A 20,136-nucleotide genomic window follows, 5' to 3' on the forward strand; every position below is an offset into this window, starting at 1 on the left:
TGGTCTCAGCAATCTTTTACTGGTAAGCAGATGAAAGGCACATTGAAACACTGCGACAGGCACCCTGCAGTACCCACTTTGAGATTCTTGCCTCCCATCACTCCTTCCAATAGTAAGATGCCAAAGTAGCTGCTGCATTTTTCCTTTTGGGAAGAACTGAATTAATGACAGCTGAAACAGAGCTGTTTCACACCATGCAAAAAATAGATAAGTTACAGAAAGAATTGGAAAGTGGTTGACTTGTAGTGAGCAAAAGCTTCAAAATGAAGGTTGTACTGGCACAGACATGGGCTGTTGGCTCATTAATCCCTTCTACTTTAAGCAGCTTCTACATGACATAGTACACATTATACAGAGAAAAGTAGTAGAGCCAAAATTGTGTTCTGCAAAACCTGTGTGAGAGACTTTGTACAGACTGCAACAGGGGTGAGCAGATTTTTTTTATGGATAGCAGAGTGGTGAGCAAGATATGTGCTGATGTACCTGAAAATTTGAGAGCTGAAGGTGAGCATTGTGAAGGCACACAGCTTAGCTCAACATCTTTGCTGCCACTCCCTCTACCAGAAGTGACCAAGAGAAAATCACCTTCGTGACTGTTAATAAATATTGCAATAGCTTATGATGGAGAATGTGCTTCAGCATATAGTGAATTTTAATCTACATACCAGTTCTTCTGGCTGTGAGTTTAGAGTCATCAGTTAAACCATCCATGAAAATTATGAAATTGATTCATGTCCTATGCCAAGTGCATTCCTGTTGTTTGTTTTATCAGACACAGGAACAAGTATTAACAATTAGGTTGTCAAACCCCTTTGCTCCTGCATCGTGTTCTGTGGGAAATCTTAATCCTTTAAGCAAATATTAACTAAAAAACTTAAAAGGATTCAGGTTAACGAACAAGTCAAATCCCAAATTCACGTTCAGAGTTGTTTATTTAAAGGACCCCATCGGAAGTACACACAGAGGCCACACCACTCAGCTTCATCACAGAAGAAAGGCAGAGCTGCTGAAATTATGACCCCAAGAAACAATGGTTACCACTCAACATTCTGGTTCAAGATGGGGAGAGCCAAAGTTCTGGCCGTGATCAGGATCTTGGTTTTAATCTTCATAACCGGTTGGGAGAGGGTTAACATGGGGGTTGTGAAACAGAGTTTTGTTCCCATCGCCCCAGGGGAAACGCTGTGGAAAGAAAAAAGAAAACAAGCCAGTGGCAGTTCCTGAACAATCGCTACAGCACCAGAAACCAAGAGCAAGATAGACTCAAACACCAATTCTCCCAGGCAATTAGTGACAGGAGAGGAAATAACCTCTAGCTATGCCAGGGGAGGTTCAGGCTGGACATCAGGAGGAATTTCTTCACTGAAAGGGTTGTTAAACATTGGGATAAATTGGCCAGGCTGATGGAATCACCATCCCTGGAAGTGTTTAAGTATAGACTGGATGTAGCACATAGTGCCGTGGTCTGGTTGACATGGTGGTGATGGGTAAAAGGTTGGACTCGATCTTAGAAGTCTTTTCCAGCCTAAATGGTTCTATGGTCATACAGCTTGACAGGCTGGTGAATTAAGCAAGTTGGCATCTGTTCCCAGGATGTTGCAGGCAAGATTTAGAAAACTGTCTCCCTTAGCTGGGAGCCACAGTCTCTAAAACAGGCCAATCTTTGCCTTTGCTTAAACATCAACTGTGCTGTATTATGAGTACCTCAGTTTTGAGTATTTGGGATTGCCACTGTTAGCTTTTAGATCTGTATTACTTTCAGTACAGCAGCTCTAGGACTGAAACATTTCTCAGCAAGACGTTGGGAGGATCACTTGGAAGCAGGAAGGCTCGGGAATACCGTGGGTACTTCATCTGAGCTGTGAGAAACTCTCTTACTGCCCCAGAAGCAGCTGAGAGTTGAGATCACAGCCAGCTCACGTCGCAGATGAGAAAGCAATAGATGCTGCAGCAATGTCAGAGGAAGCTCTGCAGCAACGGAGGAACAACGAGCTGTTAAACACGGCAGGCAGAGGTACCTTGGTCCGGATCCTGAGGTGGGTGTAGGGGATGAACTCGGGCCTCTCGTGCGAGCCGTGCTGTGCCTTCAGGTAGCAGTTGAGCATGCACACGGCCACGCCGGGCAGCGCCACCACGAACGTCAGCATCTTCCACATGCGGGCTGCGCGGGGGCAACGGGACAGCAATGAGAACAACTGTCATTACTGACCTGTCAGCGCGTTAACGCGATTGGCGATTTAACGAGGCACTAATGAACCCTGTGTCTCCCCCCCGTCGGTGATGGGGAGCCGGGCTCACGGCTGAAGCCCCGCTGCCCCGGCGGGGCCTCGCACCGAGCGCCTGCCGTGCCCCGCTCCGCACGAAGGGCACCGGCCCTCAAGGGCAGCGCCGCGCCGGCCGCGGGCCCCGGCTCCGCCCTCGCCCCGCAGAGCCCCGGTACCTCCGCCGCCCTCGTGTGCCGCGGCCGCCATGCCGCGCGCCGGTGGGGAGCGCGGGGCGGCGGCGCCGAGCAGCCCGCGGGACAGCCGTCCGAGCGCCGCCATGTCCTCCCGTCCGCACGCCGGAACCGGAACGCGCCGGGCGGGACCGAGGCGGCAGCGGCCGCGCTGACCTTGAGCGGGGCCGGCCGCGCGCACGCGCCGCGCGGGAGGGAGGGGCGGGGCCGTGACGTCACGCGCGGTGCCTGAGGGGCGGGCCGGCGCCATCTTGGTGCTGAGGGCGGAGCGGGGCTCGCTGGGCGCGGGGCGCTCCGCCCGGGGGCGGTGACAGCCACGGAGGGACAGCCACAGAGGGACAGCCACAGAGTGACAGCCAGAGTGACAGCCACAGAGGCACAGCCAGAGGGACAGCCAGAGAGGGACAGACAGAGCGACAGCCGCAGAGGGACACACACAGAGGGACAGCCACAGAGAGGGACAGCCACAGAGGGACAGACACGGAATCGCTTATTCTGGAGATGACCTGTAAGAGCATCGCGCCCATCCTGTGACCGAACATCCCCATCGCACTCGGTGGCTCGTCCAGCCGTTCCTTAAACACCTGCAGGGACGGTGACTCCCCCACCGTCCTGGGCAGCCCGTTCCAATGTCTGGTCACACTTTCTGTGGAGAAATTATTCCTGATGTTCAACCCAAATCTCTCCTGCTGCAGCTTGAGGCCATTTCCTCTTGTGCTGTAGCTATTGCCTGGGAGAAGAGGCCTATCCTCACCTGCCGACAACCTCCTGTCAGGTAGAGAGTGATAAGTAGTTAAGAGCCCTAAGTAGGGGCTGTGGGGACAGGGAGAGCGCTGGGGACATCCAAGCATGAGGGAATCAAAGGACCCCTCTAATGGGGAAGTTCTGCTACCACTAATGTGTTTTTAATTATGTGGATTCCTGGGACGATTCTACTGAAGTAATGACATCACTTGAATGAACACAGGATCTCCAGAAAAATAAGAAACCACCCATAATTAATTTACAAATCTTTAGGTCGTCTGTGAGTGCTTTATTGGAGCCTGATGTTTGGCTGTTTGACTTTAGGCAGAAGCCGCGTAGGTGGAGAGTACATTTTTCAGCACTTAAAACCCCACATCAAAATGAGAGGATGCCTATGGTGAATGTAGAAACTGTAACAGTAGAAAAGCAAAGAAACAGATGTTTTGGGAAGGATGGTGGTAGGGGCTGGTCTGAGAGGAATGACATGAAGGAATTGCGTTTCACTCCTGACAAGATGTGGTTGTTGTTGGAAATAGGAGGTTTGTTGGTCATGTGCACACCTTGGTCCCAAGGAATTGGTCAATTCTCTGTTGCCGCGACCAAAGCATGCAGTGTGGCATGGCTGCCAAATGATGAGAAGCTGTGTTTGCTGCTGGGGAGCAGGATTTCTGTACCCTTTTTCACTTGAAGCAGGGCTTGTGTCCAGTTTACTGTGCAGCATAAGGGAATGGTAAGATGGCCAGGATCCTGGAAGGCTGTTGTGAAACACACCTTGGCATGAAAGTATTGCTCAGTTGTTTACTGTAATCTTGGCAGTGTAAACTGCTTTGATTTCTTTGTTATTCTTTTAATTTTTTAAAAATTACAATTACCTCTCGTAGTTTTCTTTTGTATTATTTTTTAATAAAACATTTTAAGGACAGCTTTGCTTCCATACCAAAAGAAGTTACTCCCAGGTGGTACTGTGTGTACCTGCAGAAGTGTTCTGTCTTCATGGACATGATGCATTTTGTACAGAACCACCCTGAAACCACTGGGATTCACTGTGTGCACACACAGCTGCTTTCCTAAATCCACACTGGCGGTAGATTTTGCCTTTCCACACCTTCATCCTTTGGATTCAGGCTTACGAGGTGTCTAATATCAGACTTTTAATTTAAAAGGAATTTGTATGTGGGTTTTTTTTTTTGGAGAACAGAAGATCTGAGAATTATTTGTACAATATTTCAGTGATGAAACCAAGATTAAGCTCTGTATCCTAAAGCAAATTTGTAGCGGGAGCTACATAAACAAAACTACTCTTGTTTGTAGCAAAAAGAACTTTAAGTAAGCAACAGACACTAATGTTTACGAATGAGAGAAAACAAAGAATCAGCAAAACAATCAAACTTCTCTTTAGGATGAGGAAAAGTTCTCTCTAAAATGAAACAGATTAGTGAGGTCTGCTGCTGCTGCAGCAGCCTCAAAACAGAACATGCAAATGTTTAGCCAGAAGTGAGAGCAGCCAAGGTTTGTTTCTCCCTAGTTCTGCCTGACACCTTCACTCCCCTGACAGTCTGGAAAATGCTCTTTGGAGAAGGAAATTCTCACAGAGAGCAGTAGGCAGGAGTGGCAACTCTTAGCACAGCTGCCCCAAGTGCACCTTGTTTGAACGATTGCAGCAAGCTGGTGGAGGTGGAGTTCAGTAGAGGGGAAGTTGACTCATTCCAGTGAAAAAGAATGTTTGTAGTGCAAAAGCTCGGGTTTGTACGGACTGCACACAGAAATGCTTGTGGGAGCAGAAAGCTTTGGCTTTCAGGTAATGGCCTTAAATTTAGTGAGTTTTGAGAACCTCCATTCCACTCTGACTCGGAATCAAAGGCTACTTGCCAAAGACTCGTCTTCCACCTTTCTTTCTGTTACTTTTGCCAGCTGCAGTGGTGGGTGGCAGAGAGAGGGCACGGACACCAGCGTGAGTCACGATGAGATAGGAGGGATGTACCGCCGGCGCTCAGAGCAATGCCGGCCCGGCCCGCCTGGTGGCAAACTGCTTTCACTGGAAATGCCTCTCCCTTCAGCAGGTCTGGGAAAAACAAACGCGCTCTCTGGGATTGCAGGCTGTAATCTCATCCCCGTGCGTTTTCAGGGCCCTGCTCATCCCTCTCGAATAGCAATATTGCCTCCATCAGATACTGTCTTAACAAACGCAGAGTTCGTGCTGCAGAGATAGCGTCTGTGTCTCAAACTTCACAGAGTTTCTGGGGGAAAAAGTTTTCTTCATGTTCTCCCTGTAGTCCTGGAACGGCAGAAATCAATATTCGGACATCTGTAAATCCTTTGTTCCCCTTTTCACCAGGGCTTTATCAGCTTTGGGAGGGAGGGATGGGGGAAGAAGGCGTTGAGAGAGCCATTGTCCCTTCTCTCGGGAATGATCTCGAACTACTATGCAAATCTTCATTTGAAGACCCTGGGAACTGGGGGAGGGCTTTAGCTGCGAGCTCAGTGGGAGGGGAGCTCGGCATGCTTGCTCACACACTCCTGACTAGTGCAAGGAGCTGGGAAGAGTCTTTTGAACGAGCAGAAGAGACATTTTGTGCTTTGTGCGCTCCTATGAGGCTTTGCACTCCTTATGTCTCCTGCTTTGTGCCTTTTTTCCTGCCTGCTTGTTCTAAATGTTTGCATAAGAATTGGGGAGGGGAGAGATCCCAGAGCTATGATTAGCAGTGATGAAGTCAGAAGGGTGCAGGATGCAGCACCTCTCCTGCCCCTCTCTCACACCCTGCAGTCTCCCACCAAGCAGTGGAGCAGCTGCAGTGGTTCTAACACACCTACATCCCGATTGCTGGCATTAGCATATATGGCACAGGCACAGTTTCAGTAAAGCAAATTATTCAGCTGGTCAGGAGTAGTGGAGTAAAATAATTTGCAGTTCTCAAATTATCACGTTGTAGCCAGGTCTTAAAAAGCTGCCTCTTACAAGGGCAAAGACCCACAGAGCAGAACCTGCTTTGTGAAACCCTGTGGTCTGTCCTGGCTTGGCTCCGGGCTCCGTGTCACCTGTTTTGTATTAGGGCAGGGTCACACTAACTGCCAGTTTCCTGGAAGTTATGTAGGGTCCTTCGTAGGCCTCATGGAAGGGGAGATATCCCGACTGCGTAGTCACATGGATGAACAGGACAGTGGGGGAGGGACAGTTCAGATCTGTATCTAGGCATTTTTGTGTTTACAACTACTGTAAAGGCAGTCATAATTCTTTTGATGTACTGGCCTTTATTTTCAGGTCATCTGTCTTGTTTATTTTTCAAACTTTGAGAGGTTTTGTCGTCCAGAAAACTAAAAATTACTTTTGAACAATGGAAAATGCAACACTACTCTCTCTCTCCTGGGCAGCTGAGAAGATGTGGCCATTTAAAACTCTCTCCTTCTGTCAGAACCATAGGAACACATGTTCTGAGATCTGATTCTGTGTTACCTCCCACGTTAAAGCCAAGACAGTGTAAACCACTGGTGTTTGTCCTGCAAATACTTTAGTGCTTCGTGGAGGAAAAGTTCATCACAAGTGTGATCTCACGTACACAATTGGGTCTGAATCTGCTCTCGTTTTTCCATGTGTAACTCTGGAATGACTCAGCTGGCTGGGGTGAACCCCTGGAATTGTGCTCGCTGGAAACTAGCCTGGACATGCCCTCTGGCTCCTGTAAGTGCCCTCAGTACCTGTGCACGCTCCCGCATCCATGCAGATCCTTTTCTGAGTACACTTGTTTGCATGAGGGCTGGTGTGTGAATGCACATTCTTCTCACCCGCGCCTCACATACGCATGCAAACACACATCCTCGAGTGCACACAGCAATTCCCTTTCTCTCATACACATTTGTGCACATACACAGACTTTTTTGAAAGCTCCTGTTTTCAGAAAGGTTTTATTTATAGGTCCTGCCTGGTTGTGAATGTGAAAGGGAGAAAGCCCCTCAGAGGGTTCCTTTCATGTGTAAATCAGCCTAGGCTGAGAGCATTGGGGTCACTGAGAGGAGGATTTCACTCTTAATTACTCAGAGAGAAAGCAGGCAGGGGACTTTCTCAAACTAATAGGGTTGTTCTCTGCTGGGGAAATCAGCTTGAGACGCCCAAATTTCTCTTGCATCAGACTGCGGGCTCTGATTCACAGGCCTCTTCTGCCAGTAGCAAGAGCTGTCTATGTGGCATTTGGAACAAACAGTTCAGCTTCCAAAACAGCTTACTTATTAAAGATGGTTATGCTCTTTCTGATAATTGGGTGTTCTTTGGAGACCAACAGAAGAGCTGACCTAGCTTTCTTTGTTTTTATGCTACTTTTATTGACAAAGATATTAGGCTGTGATACATATATCTGAGCTCCATCTGAGGACCTCAATATTCTTTCAGACCTGAAAACTCACACCTCTCTGCCAAGCAGAAAAATGTTGTTATCCTGAGATTAGTCCAGTGAGCAGGACCCTGAACTTGAACTTGAAACCAGCACTGAATTCCCAGTTCAGTCACCTAATGCCTTTGTATCCTTAGCTGTGGAATGGAGTAATCTCTCTAGAATAGGGCTGTTAAGAACAAAAGTCAATATGTATTGTGATACTCTTGGTAATAAGGCTGTGAATGCCAAGGTAATTGGGTGTATCTGAAGAGATGTGTCTTTTTGCTGGGATGCAATGCAAGCACGGGGATTCCTCTGCTGAAGTAGCATTGTCACCTTTCATTCCTGGTCATAAAACTGAGTCTGGAAATCTACTGCTGAGATGAGATCTCCCAGTCACAAGTCACTGCGTTGTCTCAGTGGAGACTTCAGGACCTGCTTGAGCCAGCACACAGTAATAGGAGGTGTAGCTGTCAGTAGCTGCAGGGAAGAAATCTGTGTTGTCAAGTGCACACTCATACAAGTGTGTAAGTGTGCACTTACATGTTTTAACTTCACTTGATGAAGAGAAATGTACACCTTCTCATCTGTACTTCCTTTTCTTATATGGCCTCTGCTTTTCTGAAAAGGAAATGTTTTGAGGGCTGAACATTCCCAGCCCATGCACAAATAGCCTCCTGGGAGCCTTGATTCTGGATTCTTGGAGTTGTGTTAGTTCAGCTTGCCTGGGAAGGTTGGAGGGGTTTGTCTGGGAGCACCTGTTTGAGGATGCTGGCTCATAGTGGTGGGAGCCATTGGCAGATGAAGTCAGCAGTTTGAAGTGTCTGCAGAGGTCAGAGGGAAATGAATGGGTCATTTCTCTTGCAAATGAAGAGCTGCAGCCTGGAGCAGCTTTAGCAGAGCCCAGCATGTGGGTCCAGGCTGTTCCTTTTATGAGCTGATGGAAATGGGGCCCAAAAGGACTTCCCTGATGGAGTTCTGTCACAGCCTTTGTTACCTTTCCCTCCTGCAGCATGCGCTGGGTCTAGAATATGGATTGGGGCTTATCTTGGCTACCAGCACAGTCAAGAGGATGAAGGCTTTATGGCTGCATAGAAAACCTTGGGCTGCAGGGTATCCTTATTGCCATTCCAGGAGGAAAGTCTTGCTTTAAGATGTAGAACACATGTATATTTCTGCTTTAGTGCTCCTTTTAACCCAACCGATACTAAAATGAGTAAATCCAAGAGCTGCTTTAAAATAATGCACATAACTGCCTAATGGATTAAAAAGCCTGGATTCTGTTCTTCATTCTGGTGGTAAATTGTCAGTTACTCTGCAAAGCCCTGTGAATGCCTATGCCTCACTTTTTCTGCAAACCACTGAAGAAAGGTATTCTTTTTTGTTGTAACATTTTGTGGATCTGGGGTACAGAATGCTTTATATTGCTGTTAGCATTGTCTGTCAGTGAAATCTCTTTTAGTCTACTTTTATGCAACAATGTTTTTACTTCTCTGAATTGTTGATTTAAAATTAATTTCAGTGTTATATAAACAATGTCAGTTCTCTCTAGCCATTTGCTATTTTGCTTCTTTGCAGACCACCAGGGAACTCCTTTAGCTGTGACATTGTAATGGGAGGTGGAGACGTCTCGAGGAGAAGGTCGAGGCAGACAACAGCAATTACAGTCAATAGCATCTCTGACTTGCCTCGATTACAGGTTTGTGCATGATCTGTGCATGTCATCTTTCCTACGTACAGGTATTTACAATGAGGCAGGACGTGAAAATAACTTTCCTTTGTAGGAGCTCTAGGAGCAGCTTCCTATTATCATTGTCTTTTCACAGCCTCAGATAGAGTAGGGCAGGGTAAGGGTTTTAAGGGGAGACAGCTAAGGTTGGAGTAAATGTGCTCAGGGTTTTCCCTCACTGCTGTGCTGTTACTGCCATGGCAAGCAGCTAGAAGTTAGAACAGCCCTGGGACTGCCAGAACTTACACTAAATTGAAAAATGAACTTATGTTTAAATTTTATCTCTCAACCTCCGCTGTGTGTGAAGGATTGTTTTTTATGGCTTTCGTATCTATTTTCCTTTAGAAACTTCAGGAGAAATGTCCACCCTTCAAATCTGTTTTGATGTGTTTTAAATGCATGATATGGAGCACATCCACTCTCAGTAGGTTGCAGGAAGAGGCCATAAAATCATAACACATCTTTGGAGGGGTAAGCTTGTTCTTTATTTCTTAGAAGCATCAGCCAGGTTTACACCACTTTGTGTAGGAAGAGCTGCAAGAGAAGATGAATGTTCCTGAAGGCTCAGAGACAGTTTCATGTTTGGGGTAAGGCTGAGGTTAGCTGTGGAGCCTGTGTCCATGCAGTAATTTGACAGCAGATATGGGCACACAGTAATGCAGGCTCTGAAAATCGCAGAAGCCTGCTGAGTTATTGTGAGCTGGAGAAGCTTTTCTGTTTGTGGGCACATGGGTCTGCCTGCCTCACATTGTGCAGACATAACTGAGACATAAAGGAGGCTGGCAAATTGCAGAACACTGATGGAAGGGGGGATAGGGGGCTGAAGAAGAAAAGTTAAGAGTTCATAGACAAAGGGCTCAAGCCTAGTTGTGAATTCCTAGCAGGTACTTGGTCTTTAAATGAAAGCATTTGTCAAGCAATGTACTGATTTAATGTGGGAATTTGATATCTATCTGCAAAGGTTTTTTGGTTCATGGTGTGATTACAGGAGCTTTAACATGGAAAGCAGTTTTACTTTCTCCCAGGGTATGTATTTGTTTATGTACCAAAACTATATAGGGCAGGCAGTATAAATGACATCACACAAAGTGAGATACATATGATACATAAAATGTTTCTACAGATTGTGACTGACTGTAAATAAAGCATATAATTTAATTTCATTCTGGTAGTATTTGACTGTACCATTAGCATCATTGTTGGATTATCTAGGGCTTTGCATCAGCCACACTTTGCTACACCTGGCTACTGGTCTGTCCTCTGTCCCACAGATTCACTCCTCTTTTACCTGAGCAATGCACCTGGCATTTGCATTTTGAGCAGCACCTTTCTCAGACCCTTCATTATCTCCTGTCACTGCACAGGGACCTCAGTGTCTTGATGTAGAGCCTTGACTGTACACGGCAGTGGCTGTGATCAGGCTGCATGTCTGTGCTGTGCCCATCACTGAGCTGCTGGGACAGATGCATTTCACAGAGCCTAGCCAGCAGCTCTGTCTGGGCTGTGTGTAACCCCTTTTGGTGTTTGTTGGGATTCTTAATGAATGTAACAGGCTCTGCACAGCAGCTTGGTAGGCAGTCCCCACTACCACACCTCTAGCTGATGCACAGACTTCTAGTGTTTTCAGACTGGACCCTCATTTCAAGTTTGTTTTTGTTTATTTGTTTTGTTTTTTAAAGTTTCAAAAGCTTTTTCTGGCACCCTGAATCATTCCTATACTGGGGCCTTGTGAGTTAGTTAGTAAGGACTCACAAGTTGTTGGTAGATGTGTGCAGAAAGTAGCTACAGGGTTGGTCATTCCTGTAAATCAGTGGACTCTTCAAAAATTTAATTCTGGACTTTTCCTTAAAAGCTCTCTCCCAAACTGGACACAAGACAATGGACACCAGCAGGCACAACTCCCAGTGACTAGGATATTGTCACATATCCAAAAGCCTGGTGGGAGGAGCAGACATTAGGTCTGAATTCATCCTGGCAGGGAGATTTGGCTGAGAGAGAAGGAAAAGAAGGTCAAAGGCAGCTCCAAGGAAACGGCTTTGGTTTAAAATGTTTCATTAGAGTTTTCACACTGAAAATATAAAGTACAGGAATACAATTACTTGGCAGAGAAGCCACATTTAGTAACAGTCCTGTATACATTCAGTGGTCTGTATGGAAGGAGACACAATATATCCTTGGCCACCTCAGCAAAATTACGGGCTCCTTTTCACAAATGTGGCATTTTTACATATTCTGGAGATTTTTTAAAATCAATATTCATAAACAATATTCTTTTTCAGTAGACCATTGCTCTCTACTTTATCCCTGTAGACTTTGCAGGGCAGACTGGCTTTATCTGAGCAGTGTATCAATGTCAGTGCAGCTGGGAACACTGTTGGGATGCTCACCTCATGTTGTTTCCCCTCCCCTCTCTGTTTTTGATTTTTCCTGTTGTGACTCAATAAGATAAATCACGGACACCCTTTTCCAAAGGGTTAATTTTTCCTTGTTGATTCAACAAGTTCCCTTTCTTGAAGACAGTTGTCATCTGCCACTTTGGCCTTCTTACCTCAGGATGGTTCACCTCTCCATGCAGACAAGGTTGGGAGTTTGGACTGATGCACATACCTGCAAGACCTGCCAGTGCAGGGCCATGGCAGATGTCACCTGTGAGGAGGTAGGAAATGGGATACCAGCATGTCTTGTCTATGTTCTTCTTTTAGGACATAGTTTGACCAAAGAACTGAGCAACTGAAATGTCATGGAGGAATATATGGTGTGGGTGGCTTTTCTTATGGGAAGCCAGGATTAGTTTACATTTGCTTTTTTTCTGGTTTAAGTTATAAACTAAAAATGTGGAAAGGCTTTGTCATTACATCTCAGTGGCAGTTTTCTTTATTCTGGCCTATAAAGAAGGGTTTCCCAACAGACTGGCAAAACATGAGCACACATACAGTGCCCTGCAAAGGTAATTTCTTACCAGACCCTGGAACAACTGAAGTACAGATTGTCAATCTTGCACACTGCTAACCTCTGTGGCATATTTATACCCAGGTTCCTTTGTCAGCACTTCAAATAATTTTTATGTTCTCCCCTGGCTGTGCTGGGCAGTGTGTTGACAGGGCCCTCAGTGCATCAGCTGATTCTGCAAGCTCTTACCCCTGTCCTACAGGTTTGGCTGCCTGTGTTCAAGGGCTGTCATGATATGGTGGAATGTAATCTGGGATCAGAGTGCTGCGAAAAGAGCTGTCTGCCAAAGAGCTGGGAGAAGCCTGCTGGGGCCTCCCCACTTCCGTTGGGAGCCATGGAACAGAGCTGCCCTTGTCCTCAGTCAAGGGGTGGGCTGCCTGTCTGTGGACCTGGCTGTGGCTGATCCTGACTTGACTTCCTGGCTTGGCCTCAGACCTGGCACATCCCTGTGGGCTCATTAAGCTCCTGGCTATATGTGATCACTGTCACCAGAGCTGCTCTGCTCTTTTGCTTGGTCACTGTATCTGTGTGCCCCTTTTATCCAGGTCTCTGCTGTCCTTGCTGCCAGCCCTGCTCACCTTTGCTCCTCATGCTCCCCAAGCTCCTCTGCAGCTGCTGCTCTACCCAGATCCTGGCGTGGACCACAGCCCCTCCGCATGTGTGAGACTCGGAGAGGGGATGGGCAGTGCTATGAGAGACATTATTGCTATGTGACAATAAGGAAGATGTGGCATTAAGTTTGCCTCCCTTCAGCTTCCTGAAAAGCCAAAGCGAAATTCAGGTCTATCCGCACGAGCCCGGATGCCGGGAGAGCAGCCGGCAGGAGGAGCTCGCTGGACATGTCGCTGGATCGTTCCCAGGCAGTCACAGACGCATGCTTCAAGGACATCGCTTTAGATCTACCTTCCTGGGACTTCCATGCAGACAAACCAGCAGCAGCAGAAGACGTTCCTCGTGGTATTGCAACCGAGGAGCCTCAGTGATTTATTTTAAATTTTTTTACACTTCTCAGCTTGTTTCTCCCATCATGATGCTTTTATCTGTCATTATTTCAATACTTAAGGTATTCAAGAAGATATTAAGGATGGCTTTTGGTCCCTGGAAGTGGCCAAGAGTTTTATTTTCCAAGAAAGCTAGTGTAAGATTTCTTGGACAGCATCTTAACCACGGAGTAAAGAATTCCAAAACAATGTTTGTCTTAGCATAGAACGATATCCTCCTGGAGTTCTCCTGACCTCTGAGGGGATCTGCAAGCAAAGAGCTCTGAAATGTATCAGTACCACTCTGATTATTGGCGTGACAAAGTTATTCAAACAGTTCTGCCTCCTTGTATGCAGTTTACCTTTGTCTTTTGTGAGAAGTGGGTACAGAGGACAGTGGTAGCTCTTTTGCACAGCAGTGTTCTCATTAGTTAGGTGCAAAATATCACTCTGTTTCTTAGGGCCAGTCCTGCAGCCCTAAATTTCATGGCCCCCATGGCTGTGACTCTGCATTGCCTCTAAAAAATAATTAAGATTTTTTTTTAAAATGGGTGAATTCTGTACTTTTTAAAGTCTGTCCCTTATTTAGTTACTAAATGGGAACTAGGTGCCTTCTGGTCCTGAATGTTGCTGTAATAATTATTTTGATTCTGAATGTACCAGAAATTATTCTAATGCATATCAGCGTAAATTAAGTCAATAGAGAGTCTTCAAATTTACCCTGGTGTTCAAGAGAATGGAATTCATGCACTTCAATTTACAGCTTATTAAGTGATCAGAATTAATGAACTCACAATGACCTTTTCTGTTCTTGTTTACACGTTTTCTTCCTATTCACTCATAATGTACATGATTTAAAAAAAGCAGAGAGTTGAAAAGGCAGCGTGTGGGTCAGATATGTCCCATGGAGCACAGCATTGTGCTTCAGGCTTTAATCATATTTGCAAAGCTGCAGTGTAGAAATGGCACCTCTGTTTATGTTCAGAAGCCCAGCTTGATTTTAAGAACCCTCACTGAATTCCGAAAGCTAGAAAAGCAGTTGCACTGAGGAACGGGCAAGGTGTTCTTCAGAGTCACTGGAGTTTAACAGATGCTGAACAATTCTCCTTTTATTTATTTTTTTAAGGGTTATTTTTCACTGTAGTATCATATATCAGTCTGGAGGTTGGGGATAATACAAACCATCAGATCCATCCTTCCTTTTATTCTGAGATTTGGAAGTCACTTGGGATGTCACCAAGAAAACCTCACATAAATTCTCTTTTTCCCAAGACCAACTGAATGTTATTCCACTGTGATTCATTCAGGTCAATGTTGGAATGATGAAAGTTTCCCTTTAATTTTCATTATGTCTAAGGCTAAACTTGTGAGGCTGTGTGTTCAGCTGGTCATTGTTTCTCTCTGACTTCATGGTATAGGACAACTTCTAAATGCTTCATCTGATCAATTACAAAAATTTCAGTGACTTCCTATTGTTACTGTGAGAGAGAACACCACTAATTTGTGAAAATACTACGAGTCCAAAAAGGGAGGATTAGGAAGCAGCAGTAATTTAGATACCATTGCACTTGTAGGTGTGAAGCAACTGGGTGATAGCTCTTGCATACCAATACCTTTATCTCATCTCTGTCTATTGCTCTAGAAAAGTTATCATGTGAGCACACAGAAAGATCTGTCACCAGATAAATACAGGGATTGTATGCAACCTCTGCAGAACTGGAGGAGAATCGAGATCCGAACTCAGAAGGAAAATAAAACCCTGATGTGAGGGAGTTGAGGGTGCCCTGTTAGAGCAGTAGTGTAAATGTGCACAGGAGCCCTGACTGTGACATTTAGAACCCATTTACTCAGGGAATGGAGGTAGATGGGGCATTAAAATGCTATTGTAAGAGAGAATGAGGGATTCCTGAAGAGGAAAATGCTGCGATCACAGCAACCCATACACAGCCTGCTTGGGGGCATGCACATGCCCCAGACATTGCTGGGAGAGCTGAGAAGCTTGGGAAGGTGGCATATAAGGCATTTGTGCAGGGGGTGTGTGTGAGGCTTACTGAGTAAATCCCTGTATGGGAGAGCAAAATCTTCAAAGGAATGGCTGTAGATAGTGAACTGGCCACAAAACAAGAGAGAAATAGAGGGCAGGCAGCCACCTCACCCTGAGCAGCTCTGCTGACGGCTGTGGAGAGTGAGGGGGGCCATGGCAGCAGATGGGAAAGGAGGTTTCAAGCCATGTGGCCACGTATGACTTTCTGAAAACCAGAGAAACTGGTTAGTAACTCAAGCAGGCCAGCAGGGAGCCCAGGGCTGGACAGAGCTCCAAGCAGAGCCACACAAGAAGCTCACCCTGAAAGTGGTCCCTGCAGAGCAGCTGGAACTGCCTGTCTGGGTGCTCCCCTCCGTGCTGGTGCAGAGGTGGTGCGTCTCAGGGGCTACCAGGCACTCCCTGTGCCTGAAAGTACCAGGCAGAGACAGGTAGTACCTGGAAGTTGATGTATTCCTGGTTCTTTTTACTTCTTTTTGCTTAAGTATTTGCATACCAGTGTTAAAGATGAGAGAGACCCTCAAAGGCAAGAGTAGTGAAGTGACACAGTACTCACTGAAGATTTGTTAAAACGGGGGGAGGAGAGTCCAGGGTTGCATCCAGAGAAGGCAGAGCATGCTGGATTCACAGGACTCATCTTTAAGTATAATGACATAAAATTCCAGTTGAAAAACAAATGCAGCTCAATACGAGTTTCAAGTACTGCTCTATTTTCTGAATTTGTTAGCAATTTTTCTTCTTCCCTTCTTAGTGCTTAGTATTCAACCCCAGAAGACAATAACTTAACAGCAGTGCTAGTACTTCCAAGTTCTGTTTCTTTAAAAAGTTCATAAAACTTGTCACAATACCCCAGTAAAGCTCTTTTTGCTGTGCTATCTAATCCAAAGTAGTTTGTATCAGATTTATGTTCTGGCAGCTCTGTGATAAACTTGGACTCTACCACACTGCAAACACAAAAGATTGCTTAAAGTTGTTGTTATTGAATTTGAAGGACTCTTTTGTTTCATGGATCCACACCCTCCTACCAGGGCTGTGGTTCCCAAATGGCTCTGCACCTTATACATTTGCAAGCTGAAATGAAGATATTTCCACCAAAATTAGATATTTGATATTAGATACCACAATTATTATTTTGGTAGATTTAACCTGTCTTTTTGTTAAAATTGTGCATGTAAAAAAACACAGTAGAAGATATTAAGTATTGGAGAATTCAGTGAGGTCTGGTATTTTGACCAAAGGGTCCTTGAGATATATGTTAGGTTTCCCCCTCTCTCGCATAAGTGTCCTTAAACCTGATGTCTCAATTCATAAGGCTGCCCTGAAACTTTGGATCAACCTAAAACTCCTAGAGAAAAACAGTTGTGCAGAAAATTATCAGACTCTCGTTTCCTCTGGTGTGAGGCCTTGCAAACTTGAGCCTGAAAACATAAAAGACTGAAACTGATGTCAGTCACACCCTCAACACAAAGATTATAGGGGTAAGCAGAGGAGGAATTCATCGCAAAATCTCTCTGATCGGAAGTCAAGCAGAGCTCTGGAAACAGCTGCCAAACACCCAAGGCCAGAGAATTCTCATCCCAGGGTTGGTTCATCACCTGTGTTATCCAGTGCTCTAAAGCTTGGTCTATCCCCAGTTTTTGAAAAGAGGAAAGCTTACTGACATCCTTTGCAGAAATTGTAATGTTTTATTTGTGGGTTGTATTCAGTGGGGTTTTTGGTTGGTTTTTTTATGTTAAAATGAGTCAACATTTGGCTGAAGGAATAGTAATTTTTCTTTTACTATGACTCCAGGAGAAAAAGATATTTACTATCTCCATACTTCCAAGTGAGAAGTTCACCTTATAACAGCAGGTGTACCTTGGGGTTGCAACTAACAGTGATTAGCATCTTTAATAGTACGATGGTCTATACTGTCTAACTGCCCCTGGAGCAAAAAATCCGTTCAATCATTTATAATTCATCTTTAAATTACTTGTCTTGAAAAGGCTATATATTACTGGTGTACTATGGTGTCTATGTTGTTTCTGTACTCATGACCATCACTATTTTGCGTGTTCATTGCCTGATGCTGCTGACATTTGTAAAATATTAATGAAATTTGGAGATTTCCTTCTAATGTTATATCCCAAACACATGACTCTAGCTCAGTGAGACTCCGGTGGAGGGTCACTCTGCATTACTGTGAGACCTGCAGGAAGTCCAGGTATGCACAGGCAGCAGCTGAACTGGGCAGGGACAGGCAGAGGACATGGTGAACTTCTCAGCTGGGTTTTGGTTTCCAGCCCCACGCTCTGTACTGTTGTGTTCTGCTGTGAGAATCCTTCAATTCTTCTTCCCTTTGGGTCTTTAGTGCTAGCAGATGGAAATCCAGCTCAACTTTCAAAAACTCTGAATAATTTATTAAGAACAAAATTGTTGGGTCTGAGAGCTGGTTCCTTCTCTCTTTCTTTCTCCTTTTCTCTCTGCAAACTGCCTTTCAGAGGCAAAGTTTCTAATTACAGGTCAGGGAGGCAGGTTTAATCACACAGCAGAGCCCTTGATGCAGCATTAGAGAGTGTTATTTATCCACCTGAATTAATAGGGATGCAGCATTTCAGTTGAGAAGAATAAGATGGTTTTCAATTTCACTCTTTTTATGTGAAACAAACCACATCAGATTCACTGGGCTTTTTGACCTAAATTGGTGGGATTCTGAGTAACTAGCAAGTAGCTGCTGTGCAGAGCTAGAGAAAAAAAAAAAAAGGCAAGAATAGACAGAGAACTGCTTACATAGCGGACGAACAACAGAAGCAGGATGTATTGGAAAAAGCTGGGAGGGGATGGAAAGAGGAAGCCATTGGGAAAACTGAACAGGGTAGAAATGCACATATGCAACTGTGTATCCCAAGGAAGACTTTTGGAAAGCAGTGGCATCCACAGACACTGAAAAGCAATGTCAGTCTCTTGGCACACACTTAGATACCTCAAAATATTATTGCATTTTTAGGGCCAAGAATAGGAGAGATGAAGGTGAAACATGAAGCAGGTGAGGAATCCCTATTGCAGGGAATGGGATTCCTGCACCCTCATCATCACCATCAGCTTTTGCTGGAGGTATTGGTTCTGTAGTACTGAAAAGAAGTGGGAATCCCAGACAGAATGGTTCCTGCAGTGCTGCGAGCTCCAGTGTGACTGTTTTACAGCACCACAGAGATTCATTTTCTTTGCTAGTTTGGATATGGAACTCACATTCACTGTGGACTTTCATCCAGTTTTATCCCTGCATCTAACTTGTATAGTTTGGCTTCCTGTTTGGTTTCTGCTTAGAAAGTCTGTGAAAATTTCTAGGAGCTTTCTGGACTTTTTTTTTCAGGGTAAAAAGTTGGGCTCCTGTGCGTATGCATCTGATTCTGTAAGTTATGGAATACAGTCAGTTGACTGAGATCCTGGTTGTCATTGTTTGAGCTCTGAGATAGGTGTGTGTATCTCCCACTTGGCAGCTGTGTGGGCCGTGTGACAGGCAAGGGGCCCCCAAAACCAGGCTATTCCTTCTGGCAGCAGATCTGGTTGTGGTTCATGGATGGGGCACCTCTTGCACAGCATGCCCTGCAAAACCAAAATATCTGCCACATAAAAATCCCAAAGTGACAGAGAGGGTTGCTATGCTTCAAAATAGCTAAAATGCAGGTTCTCTGGGTATGGAGCAAGTACCAGCAGCAAGGACACCAGATCTTATGCTCAGTATGTGAGACTTGGCATGGCCTTGAGCTCCTAGAAACTGCATTTTGCTGTAAGTGGTAGATTTCTAGAAATTGTAGTCAGCAGTCTCTAAACTCAGCTAAGAGACAGATGAATGCAACACAGTCAGTACCTATATGATATTTTACTTAAGGAAAAAAGTTATCTACTTATGTAAATTTACATTGAATCCCAAGATAATTTTTTGTTCAGGATACTTAGACTGTGAACCCTATTCTCATGTATGTCTGCAAATCGTTACCACAGTGCTGGAGCAGTGTGTGCAGGGAATAGGAACTGATTCACCAGGTCTAGAGCACCACAGTGCCCTGGCTGTTGAATTTCGCAGTATGTCTCCAGCAGCATATCTGCAGCACAACTGGGCTGCAGGCTGGATAGAAACTCAGTTGCAGAAAAGAGGTCAGAAGCCTGAGAGAGCAAGCAAAAGAGAAGTGTTCATCAGAGAAAGATAGAAACACTGTTCCCCTGGATGCAGCAGGAGCAGCCAGCTATGCTACCCAGGCTTTGCATTGCCAGCAGGAGGTTTTCCACCAGGCTGCCAGGGAGGAGGATGTGAGGTCTGTGTGTGTGCTCTCCCTGTGACATCCCTGTTATTACTGTCACTTGCAGGTGGCTGACACCCGCTGTGACAGAGGCAACCGAGGGTTTGGTGTTGAGCTGTAGCAGACAACTTGTCTCATGTGTGATAGTCAGGCTGCCCTTCCAGTGGGAGGATATTTAGAGAGCACTGTTGCTTTTTGGTATGTACGTGGGTTTTCTCCTCCAAAAATAGCTACCTGTTGAAGTGGGAGTGTTTCAGAAGGGGAGAGGATTAGTAGTGGTGACATGGATGGTAATATTTCAGGGCAAACACCTGTAAATCAGTCTAAGCCTGTAAGCAGCAAGCTATTAAAGTGAGTTCACCTCAGCAGCACTTGCCCTGTGTCTGCTCTGGAGGGCTGGAGCCAGTAACCCAGCCCACAGAGTACAGCTGCTGCTCCAAGCTCACCCTTTTCCCATCTTCTGTACCACTGCAAATGGAGAAGCTATGGATGTTAACAGCTGACAAGACAAAACACATTAAAGAGGTGATGACGTCTTTTTAATACATCATCTGTATTTCTACTTCTGTCTTATCCCATTTCTGGCCCCTCTTG

At 45.4% G+C, this 20,136-nt stretch overlaps 1 protein-coding gene and 1 long non-coding RNA gene across 3 annotated transcripts; one reads left to right on the forward strand and one right to left on the reverse strand.

Annotated features, from left to right (window-relative positions):
- Nucleotides 1–913: 913 nt before the first annotated feature.
- COX6A1 (cytochrome c oxidase subunit 6A1) lies at nucleotides 914–2,602 on the reverse strand. The gene is made up of 3 exons (XM_085076082.1): nucleotides 2,441–2,602; nucleotides 2,019–2,161; nucleotides 914–1,182 (listed from the first exon to the last, which is right to left on the reverse strand). Exons 1-3 carry the CDS (start codon nucleotides 2,541–2,543, stop codon nucleotides 1,102–1,104), a joined length of 327 nt encoding a protein of 108 aa, XP_084932208.1. The 5' UTR covers nucleotides 2,544–2,602; the 3' UTR covers nucleotides 914–1,101.
- A 382-nt stretch (nucleotides 2,603–2,984) lies between these two features.
- On the forward strand, nucleotides 2,985–14,517 carry LOC146430396 (uncharacterized). 2 transcript variants are annotated; one of them, XR_014855354.1, is made up of 5 exons: nucleotides 2,985–3,230; nucleotides 9,142–9,262; nucleotides 9,638–9,763; nucleotides 11,846–11,948; nucleotides 12,995–14,517. It is a non-coding gene; the product is annotated as an uncharacterized LOC146430396 (long non-coding RNA). The 2 variants fall into 2 exon arrangements; XR_014855353.1 differs by having other exon boundaries at nucleotides 11,846–14,517.
- The last annotated feature ends 5,619 nt before the right edge of the window (nucleotides 14,518–20,136 follow it).

Source organism: Lichenostomus cassidix, chromosome 15 (assembly GCF_008360975.1).
Source record: "Lichenostomus cassidix isolate B80296 chromosome 15, HeHo_3.0, whole genome shotgun sequence".
NCBI lineage: Eukaryota > Metazoa > Chordata > Aves > Passeriformes > Meliphagidae > Lichenostomus > Lichenostomus cassidix.